Source organism: Zeugodacus cucurbitae, chromosome 6 (genome assembly GCF_028554725.1).
Source record: "Zeugodacus cucurbitae isolate PBARC_wt_2022May chromosome 6, idZeuCucr1.2, whole genome shotgun sequence".
NCBI classification, from domain to species: domain Eukaryota; kingdom Metazoa; phylum Arthropoda; class Insecta; order Diptera; family Tephritidae; genus Zeugodacus; species Zeugodacus cucurbitae.
In genome coordinates this window covers 21,575,120-21,585,855 of record NC_071671.1, presented here as the reverse complement: position 1 = coordinate 21,585,855, position 10,736 = coordinate 21,575,120, and the positions used below count along the sequence as shown (strand labels likewise).

The window sequence follows — 10,736 nt, the reverse complement described above, 5'->3', positions numbered from 1 at the left end:
AAAGTTGACAATATGGCGGCGTTTAAAAAAAAATTGTCGAATTTTACCCAAAATTTTGGTCGTTTTTGGCCTGCCAAAATTTCGATTTTTGGATCAGATCAAAAATTGATAGGTCACATTGTACGGAGAACTATATATAGAACATGTAAAAAAACTCGATAGTGATCGGATCATTTGTTTTGAAACGCAATATTTTTGAAATCAATTACTCTTCTACTACTTCTGTTCTTCAAGTGAAATACATTTCTAGCCCCAACTGCCTCCAGTCTAAAACTCTAGCAACAACTATGTTGAGTCTGAAATTTATGACATTACCATTTGCAGTTTGTAGCCATAGGGGAGAGTTACTCAGTGGAGTAGAAGTCGAGGGCAAAACAAAGTAAGCTCCGGAGGCCGCCAACTTGACTAACTGTCAGTTGGCTTAATGCTTACAATGTTGCCGCATAAAGACGACATAAGTCATTATTAATTTTAGGCGTTGTAGTGCACACGCTTGCTGTGTTTACTTTATGTTGGCGTTTTGAATTTTGGAAAGATAATTATGCGTCGTGGTTGACGGAGATGAAAGATAATGTGTGGAGTAACTAAAATGGTGACTCTGTGGCATATGTGTGTTTAAGTGGAGAGTGTTGTGAACCATTCGTTTTTGGACTGGTTCCTGGATGTGGTGTTTAAAATTCCAAAAATCGAAAGATGTAGGTCTTTAATCGAATATAAATGTGGATCCTATCAGAGTAATTTCTTAGTTCACCGATTTTGGTGGTTCATTTGTGGGTCTCTCGAATTGGTAAGGACTTCTGTGAGATTCTGAAGACTAATGTGACTTCAGTGGGAATCTCTTTTTGGTTCTTTGGAAATTTAGAGATCTCGCTCTGATATATATATTTTCATATATATAGCCTACTTTATACTCTGTCAACTGTCATTTGAATCCCGTGGCTTTCACATCCAACAAAAACTGTTTACAAACACCCACAATTTAGTTAAGCACATACGCTTTCGGTGAAAACTTTTGACTTTGCCACGCTAACCTCTGCAACTTGCGACGCAATTTAATGCTTAACTCACCTACTCCTAACCTCACTTATCATCTGAACTCTGTCTTATAATTTAATCACCCACTAATTTTGTGTGTTGGCGCATAACTTTAAGTGACTTTGCATTTACTTAAACAAACAATGGCAATTGTTGTCAATTATTGAGACGCTTTTTTAGTTATAAATTTAAAAAATAATGGAAACTTAAAAACCATAACCACGGCGTATGCGTTACTAAATTTCGTTTGTAATTATGTTTACAAAATTTAAGCTTAAATGTAAAAAAACCCCAGTCTACATACTTAATTAATTATAAAAGTTTAATTACAAACACTGGTTAGGCAGTTAAGCTGTATATGCGATGTATGTATGGTTGTGGCGCATATTAATTCTTGAATGAAACGCTTTGTTGAAATGCTTAGTAAAGCTTACACAGCACATAAATAAAACTGAATACTGTACTACAGAAGAAATGTGTAGTGGAGTAAGTCGACAGGGTTTAAGAACTTCAAAGATATTAAGCAAATGTGTTGAAATAAGCTAAGCAAATAGAATTAACGATATATGTAGAGCTATAGAATTGGTATTAATTTTATAAATTTTGTGAAATTTTATGGTTATTTATGAAGCAACGGTATATATGTATATGTTTTCTTCTTCAAATGCATTTGCTTTTCAAATATTTACTAAATATTATTTGTTAATAATACCTACATCCATCGATAGCCCACTTGATAACCACTGCAAATAAATAAAATTGAGAAAAAATAAATTTTGAAAATTAATCCAAAAAATTGCCAAACTACAAACCATAGCTATACCACAAGATGTTAGAAATTGTAATTCAAACAATAGCCATTATTTTACATTTTTAATAATTTTCAGTGCTCATTAATTAAATAAATAGATTTGATAAAAATTATCAAAAAGTTTTCAAAGTAATTAATCGAAGAAATGCAATTGTAATTAAAATATTTAGTTGCTATTACTTTTAGTTTTCATTAATATTTTTTTATGCTTAAAATATGATAAGAAGAAAATAATTAAATTACTATTCATTACTTTTCACTTTTCGTTACTTTTGGCGCTCATAAACTTCTCTTATACTCAATAAATGAGCAAAAAAAAAAGTAATTGAAATAATGCGATATCCATTTTTGATCATTACTTTTCAGTAGAGTAATATTTGAAGGCTCATCGATTTCTTTTCTACACATATTTTTCTACAAATGAGCGAATATAAATAAATTTCAAATAAGAGAAAATATTTGATACCTTAAATTTTTTGTATTTATTTGAAGTAATGCTAACATAATTACAATATTAACCATTTTCCCGCCGCATTGGTTTCACTGGTAATAAATTTCAATCAATTGAAGTTATGCTATTCTAATTCCATTATTAATCATTACTATCAGTTGTCATTACTTTTGGTGCCCATAAATATCTCTTCATAAATCAATAAATGAGAAAAAATAAATAAATTCCAAATATTTATGTGACAAAGTTACCACATCAATTTTATAAGAAAATACCCCGAATATTTAATTAAATTGTCCAACGTAAAAAGGAATGAATAAGATTTATTATAACTATTAACTACACTGCATAAACTTATTTGTTAATATTTGCTTACATTTCGTCATTGATTGTTTACTCCGCCACACATCGCAATTATTGATAAGCTTTGAATGATAGCATATGGTCTTATTGAAAGTGACAATGTAACGGTTATGGCAAACGCGTGTTGCCACCAACGCCACTAACTCTGCCTCAGCACTCAGTTGAAGCAGCTTTGTCATAAATTTATGCGCTCGTTTATCATTTAATTGCTGAGTGTTGGCTACTTTGTTCGAGCTTGTCTAGTTGGTTCGCTGACTGGCTGTTTGGCAAGTGCGTGTGGCTTATATGTTCCTTCCGGTTGCCACCGGCGTTAAATAGCTTGTCACCAAAGTGTCAAATGTGGTTATGGATTTGTTCACACTTGGCTTGTTGAAGAGATAAATTAGCTTACAATCGCATCCTTAGATACTCATGTCCACCTAGAAAGGCTGGATGGCACAGCGCGTTTGAGAAATCCCTTAAGCGGGATATATTCATATTCATATTCATATTCATATTCATATTCATATTCATATTCATATTCATATTCATATTCATATTCATATTCATATTCATATTCATATTCATATAGGGGGGTGGGGTCATATGTAGAAGTTCACGCAAGTGAGGAAAGTTTCTGATTGCCATTCACTTGGGAGTGGCCAGGAACGATTCTTTTGCATATGACTCAAGCAGCTCACGACTTCCGGTTTTAGACCAAGTATCCCCTGGGTAGCTAACAGACATCCGTTTGGAGGCGAGCTAAAGTGAGAAGGCGAAGCCCGCTTGTGCGGTTGTGCGTAGGGCTTGGGACCCACCACATAAAAAAATCTCCCCAATGAAAACAAACACCGAGCCTCGGATGAGAAACCCACCTTTTGATGACGACCCCTGCAAACGTACTAAGGATCATGATTTGAGGGCATGCACCTGGAATGTCCGGACTCTTAATTGGGAAGGTGCCTCTGCCCAGCTGGTTGATGTCCTCATACAACTAAAGGCTGACATCACCGCCGTCCAAGAAGTGCGATGGACGGGACAAGGACGGAAGAAGGTGGGTCCTTGTGACATCTACTACAGCGGCCATATAAAGGAGCGCAAATTCGGTGTTGTATTTGTGGTGGGAGAGAGACTACGTCGCCGAGTCCTGGCATTCACCCCAGTGGATGAACGTCTTGCCACAATCCGCATCAAAGCGAGGTTCTTCAACATATCGCTGATTTGCGCCCACGCCCCAACGGAAGAGAAGGACGATGTGACCAAAGATGCTTTCTATGAGCGCCTAGAACGCACCTATGAGCGCTGCCCCCGCCACGATGTAAAAGTCGTGCTTGGCAATTTTAACGCCAGGGTGGGTAAAGAAGGTGTCTTTGGCACAACAGTCGGAAAATTCAGCCTCCATGACGAAACATCGCCAAATGGCCTGAGGCTGATCGACTTCGCTGGGGCCCGAAATATGGTTGTCTGTAGTACCAGATTCCAGCATAAAAAAATTCATCAAGCAACGTGGCTGTCCCCTGATCGAAACACGCGCAATCAAATCGATCACGTTGTGTTAGACGGAAGACATGTATCCAGTGTTTTAGACGTGCGTACGCTCCGAGGACCAAACATTGACTCGGACCATTATCTAGTAGCAGATAGATACGCACTCGCAGCAAAGCTGTGCAGCAAAGAACGCCCGTCAACAAACACAAGGAAGGTTCGACGTCGAAAAGCTGCAATCACAACCGACAGCCGAACGATTTTCTACTCGACTTGCACTCCTGCTCTCTGAGAGCACTCATCAGCATCTCGATATAAGGGAGCTGTGGAACGGCATCTCAAACTCATTGCATACCGCTGCAGCCGAAACAATTGGTCTCCGGCAACGCCAAAAAACCAGTTGGTACGATGAGAGTTGTCGTTCCGCAGTGGAGAGAAAACAGACTGCCTACCTCGCAACGTTTCGATCGACCACAACACGTTCGGGGTGGGATAGATATCGAGAACTGAAGAGGGAAGCGAGACGCATTTGCAGACGTAAAAAGAAAGAGGGCGAAATGCGTGAGTAGAAAAGCTTGAAAAGCTGGCCGACATGGGTAATGCTCGAAAATTTTATGAAAAGATGAGGCAATTAACAAAAGGTTTCAAGACCGGACTTTATCATGTAGGGACCGAGAAGGTAATCTGGTAACGGATGTCCAGAGCACACTGGGATTATGGAGGGAACACTTCTCCGACCTGCTCAATGGCAGTGAAAGTACAACACTAGGAGATGGCGAACCCGATTCCCCAATCGATGACGATGGAATAGATGTTCCATTACCCGACCATGAAGAAATTCGAATAGCAATTAACCGCTTGAAGAACAACAAAGCCGCGGGGGCCGATGGATTACCGGCCGAGCTATTCAAATACGGCGGCGAAGAACTGATAAGGTGCATGCATCAGCTTCTTTGTAGAATATGGTCGGAAGAAAGCATGCCTGACGATTGGAATCTTAGTGTGCTCTGCCCAATCCATAAGAAGGGAGACCCCACAATCTGCGCCAACTACCGTGGTATAAGTATTCTCAATATCGCATATAAGGTTTTGTCGAGAGTATTGTGTGAAAGACTAAAGCCCACCGTCAACGAACTGATTGGACCTTATCAGTGTGGCTTTAGACCTGGAAAATCCACAATGGACCAGATATTCACCATGCGCCAAATCTTGGAAAACACCCGAGAGAGAAGAATTGATACTCACCATCTTTTTATCGATTTTAAAGCTGCCTTCGATAGCACGAAAAGGAGCTGCCTTTATGCCGCGATGTCTGAATTTGGTATCCCTGCAAAACTAATACGGCTATGTAAGCTGACGTTGAGCAACACCAAAAGCTCCGTCAGGATCGGGAAGGACCTCTCCGAGCCGTTCGATACCAAACGAGGCTTCAGACAGGGTGACTCACTATCGTGCGTCTTCTTCAATCTATTGCTGGAAAAAATAATACGAGCTGCAGAACTAAATAGAGAGGGTACAATCTTCTACAAGAGTGTACAGCTCCTGGCGTATGCCGATGATATTGATAGCATCGGAAGCAACAACCGCGCCGTTTGCTCTGCGTTTTCCAGACTAGATAAAGAAGCGAAGCGTATGGGTCTGGTGGTGAATGAGGACAAGACGAAATATCTCCTGTCATCAAACAAACAGTCAGCGCACTCGCGTCTTTGCTCCCACGTCACTGTTGACAGTCATAACTTTGAAGTTGTAGATAATTTCGTTTATCTGGGAACCAGCATTAACAACACCAACAATGTCAGCCTTGAAATCCAACGCAGAATCACTCTTGCAAACAGGTGCTAATTTGGACTGAGTAGGCAATTGAAAAGTAAAGTCCTCTCTCGACGAACCAAAATCAAACTCTATAAGTCGCTCATTATTCCCGTCCTGATGTATGGCGCTGAAGCGTGGACGATGACAACATCCGATGAGACGACTCTTGGGGTTTTCGAGAGAAAGGTTTTGCGCAAGATTTATGGTCCTCTAAACATTGGCAACGGCGAATACCGCAGACGATGGAACGATGAGCTGTACGATTTATACGACGACATAGACATAGTCCAGCGAATAAAAAAACAGCGGCTACGCTGGCTAGGGCATGTTGTACGGATGGAAGAAAACACTCCAGCTCTGAAAGTATTCGATGCAGTACCCGCTGGAGGAAGCCGCGGAAGAGGACGACCTCCACTCCGATGGAAAGACCAAGTGCAAAGTGACCTGGCTTCACTTGGTGTTTCCAGTTGGCGCCAAAAAGCAAAAAGGAGGAATGAGTGGCGCGCTCTGGTGGATTCGGCTATAATCGCTTAAAGCGGTTCCTACGCCAAATATATATATATATATATATATATATATATATATATTCATATTCATATTCATATTCATATGAATCAGCTTATTAAGGAACAGTCGTGACAATCCAACGCACACAAATACCACTCACGCAAGCAGACTGTCAATCAATCAGTCAGGGTCAAACAGGCATAGCCAACAATAATAGCAACAACAAGCACAAATATAGCAAATAGAAACTATGTAACAAAATTGAATTTCCGTTATACAATTTGTTGCAACAACAGCTATAATTAGCTCAGTTCAACTCTTAATCTCTTTTTCGTCACATTTGGCAGGCCCAATGCTACTTGAGTGGACCTTGTCAACGACACGTCAGGACAGTCAGTGGCAGTCAACAGTACTTATGCACTTTGATGTTGTTGGTTTACAACGATACACATCCCTTCAGTTCGGCTCATTAGTGAAAGACTAGTGAGTTCACTACTTACTGGTAACCACCACTGGTTACCCACCATAATACCGGCAATGCAATTCACTCATGAATTTAACACGGCGATGTCATTGGCGGTAACCAGTTTACACTATTCACTAGTGATTCACCACCTATACTTCACTAGATACTTCATCACATATCACTAACTATATTTTACTGGCTACCTCACCACTTATAACTTTCTATATTACACTAGTTACCTCACTACCTACCACCTTATATATTTCTCTAGTTATCTCATTACATACTTAGTTCATACCATTCATCATTTAATAATACAGGATACAATTTTTATATGTCAATATTCATATCATGTTCGGATTTATTTTTATTTTTATTTACACCAAGTTTATTCTATTTTTTTGTAGCTGAATTGCTTTGCGCAATTGTTTTTCGGCCGGCTCGAAGTCATCGCTAACTGGAATTGATTCTGGAAATATATATGTATATTAAAATAATTTAGTAAAATGTATTTTCATACATAAATCAATATGTAATTGAGTGCTATCACAAACATAACGTAAAACAGTTATAATATCTTGAAAGAAGTAAACAGTATTTACATAGCTATTAGGGTGGAGTAAAAATTCTCCAGACTTCTTAAAGATTTTTTTCCATGAATTCCGTCAATATTATATTCTTGGACAACAGCGTCCGTCAATATCTCTTTAAGATTTTTAACCACCTCTGCCGGTCTAAAAAGTGATTTCATAGTCTTTACCTGAAAAGAAAAGTAATTATTATAAAGGAATTAAGATGCAAAGATTGAACAAAACTTACATAACATTCGCGATTGTCGTTATTTATTTCTGCATTTAGACATTCTACCTCCTCCACACTTGACAATGGAAATTTTGCTGTTAAAACAGTTTCCTCAGCAATGTGGCGATTCCACTTATTTACAACCACTTTCATATCGACTACTGCTTTCATGCAAATTCGGAGTTGATCTGAAATATGTAAATAAATGTAAACAAACATATATGGAGTTATGTATATAAAGTACAGATTTAAATTTGTTTACACGTAGATATATATGTATGTACATATATGCGTGAATTTAATACTTGTCCCTATACAATTTTTCTTACCTCTTAAAAGCTTGTTATCCTGTAGCATTGTTTCTAAAAAAATAATAAAGAATAATTATAGTTATTATAATTATATACTCTTCCATGCGTTTTTAGAACATCTGACAATTGCATTCCTTTCTGTCTTTAGCTGAAATATTGTAAAAGTTCAATCTTAAAGTATTGAAATAATTACATTTAGTAATACATATGTATATGTACATACCTTGAGCTATGTATTTAAGCTATATTTTTCTGGAATTCTCTGGCCTCTAAATCTATCTCACTGTTTAAAACACGTTCTTCTATTTCTACCACTTGCTCATCCTTTTCACATTTTCGTCTGTTTTTTTCCGCGATTTTCAATATTTTTAAATATTGTTTCCTTTCCGCGTATTGAAGGCGCTTCAAATGCCTTTATACATTTTCTCACCTTTATTTACTTTTTATTGAAACGGTTTAAAATATTATTAATCAAATAATTTAATTACCAAACACGACGCGATGTTGCATGAAACTATAATGCCGAAAAAGTACAACTTGAAAATTACAAATAAAACGCTGTCTCCATATGTAACGGTAAACATTTGTCGCGAAATTTAGAAGTTTTTTTACAGTGAATCATGCTTTTCATGATCGACATGTATGTAAATGCGGTAATAATACATTTCTACTGAGAATACATATTGAAAAAATTGCGTACTGTAGATCATGCTCTCTTCTCTCACAATCTCTCTCCTGTACTACTGCTTCTCTGCATTACGGCGGTGTCGTGAATTAACTAGTTACTTATAATATATGAATTCACTAGTGCAATTAACAAATTCATACCAGCCGTAAAGGGTTTTAGTTTTTAATTAATTTTAAAAAGGCAGCGCGTGTTTGGTGCGTCCTTTCCAACTATTATTGGGTGTGTGTGCCTCTGGGTAAGCTTATGTTGTTGTTAGCCCAATTAGGGAGCTGTTCCTACGCGTTCTCATTATTGTTAATCCTTGTTTGTGCTGTGTTTTAATTGTTTGTTGTAGATTGTTGTTGGCCTGTGCTTTGTTGCGAGCAGTATTTTGTTTTTGCCAACATAAATTCCATTTAATACCATTAAGCCGCAGGTTTATTAAATTTTGTGTTTTGTGATAATCATTTCGACGGAAGGGTTCCATTAGCCAAATTAAGCTTAGTGAGGAAAGGTAGAGATGCGGATACTCAACGATAATAAGAAGAAGGACTTTGTTGGAAAATATAATATATAGTCCAGAAAGAGTAGGATTTGAATCTGGGACTCATATTTATTTAGATACCCATATTTAGACTCGTAATTGTACTTAAATTAATATTCATATTAATACTCATATTCACACTTATACTCATATTCATATTCAAACTCATACATTTACTCAAATTCATATTCATACTAATATCTATATTCGAACTAATTTTCATATTTTACTCATACTCATATCCACTTTTTAAAAACTTTTCACTTCAAAACAATTCATAAATTCAACTCGACACCCTACCACAATCAGCTTGTGTCATTACGCCACAATGCGCAACAAGTGAAGACGCACACATGCATGGCAAGGTTGCATGGAAGTTTCACAAACTGATTTTCGCAAACAACTTTCAAATCCACAAGAAAAGCAGTATTTTAAGTGAAGAAGAGTGAGTGGTGTCGCCTTGGAGACTTTTGAATGTGTACGAATGCCAGAAGAAAGCACAAGCACACACACATCATACTACACGCCACTTCTGTCCTTATTGTTGCATTGGTCCCTTTGCATTTACCATTGTCGAGGCGAACACACTTGCTCGCCAACTTTTCAAATTCACTGCAGGGTGAAAGTCAGTGATGCATACAAGCGTACTGTCTCATTGTGATCCCTATATGTAACTTGTATATGTGATGCTGTCACTTTTCCTTGGTTTCGTTCGTTCTTTCTTTTTTGCCATCAGTCAGTCATATTTTAATGCTTTGCTTTAAATTCTGCACGCGAAGAAACCTTAATACGGCAAACGCATTCTAGAGATAAAGCGCTTAGGAAAATGATATCATGGTGCGAGCTCCACAGCAGGCAATGAAGAAATTGAAATCAATGTAAGTAGGTTGGCTTCGGTTGAGTTTCTTCCGTGGATACTTTTCTTCTGTTGAAGTTTGCAAAGTTTTGTTGTTTGTATATCATTTTTTTTACTACAGTACTTGATTGGGAGAGTTTTTAACGTAGAAACACAAACTAAAAAGAGTTTCAGTTAGCTTATTTTTATGTACTTGATTTAATTTATTTTCCATCGGCGTCGATTCTACTTAAGTGAAACTGAGTAGGATTCTGAGCTTTTTTTCTCGGAATATTCACTGAGCTTGAGCGGATTCTGTTTTGCTTCAGTCGTGTGGAGAGAGAACCCTAAGACATCACAAAGTTTGACAAAACGGACCAAAGGACTAAGTAAGACACTGTTTAGTTGATTGATGAACTTGTGGAACGCACTTGACTGCCTGTTTCATCTTAACAAGTGAGAGGAATATACTATTTATACCTCTTCCTCTGAGGTCTTCCGTAATGTGTAGCAGAACCCAGTGGCATAACGAAAAATATCATAGCTGATGAACTGATGAATAAATACACTGTAAAGCCAATATATTAACTTATGAAACACCTGTTGATGACTAACACAAATGTCAACGACGGATCTCTGGCATACAATTCGAAGTTAAACTTATGAATT

General features: G+C 37.6%; 1 protein-coding gene across 1 annotated transcript; it reads right to left on the bottom strand.

Annotated features, from left to right (window-relative positions):
- Nucleotides 1–7,507: 7,507 nt before the first annotated feature.
- Nucleotides 7,508–8,606, bottom strand: LOC105219608 (uncharacterized). Its single transcript, XM_054232716.1, has 4 exons — nt 8,245–8,606; nt 8,040–8,169; nt 7,729–7,898; nt 7,508–7,669 (listed from the first exon to the last, which is right to left on the bottom strand). The coding sequence occupies exons 2-4, from the start codon at nt 8,065–8,067 to the stop codon at nt 7,508–7,510; spliced, it is 360 nt and encodes a 119-aa protein (XP_054088691.1). The 5' UTR covers nt 8,068–8,169; nt 8,245–8,606.
- Between the last annotated feature and the right edge of the window lie 2,130 nt (nt 8,607–10,736).

Excerpts from the sequence above, each read along its gene's own strand:
- LOC105219608 (XM_054232716.1), bottom strand. The coding sequence starts at position 8,067 with ATGCTACAGGATAACAAGCTTTTAAGAG. Across the intron at positions 7,899-8,039 it reads GGATAACAAGCTTTTAAGAG|ATCAACTCCGAATTTGCATG; the intron begins GTAAGAAAAATT and ends TACATATTTCAG. Across the intron at positions 7,670-7,728 it reads ACGACAATCGCGAATGTTAT|GTAAAGACTATGAAATCACT; the intron begins GTAAGTTTTGTT and ends TTTTCTTTTCAG.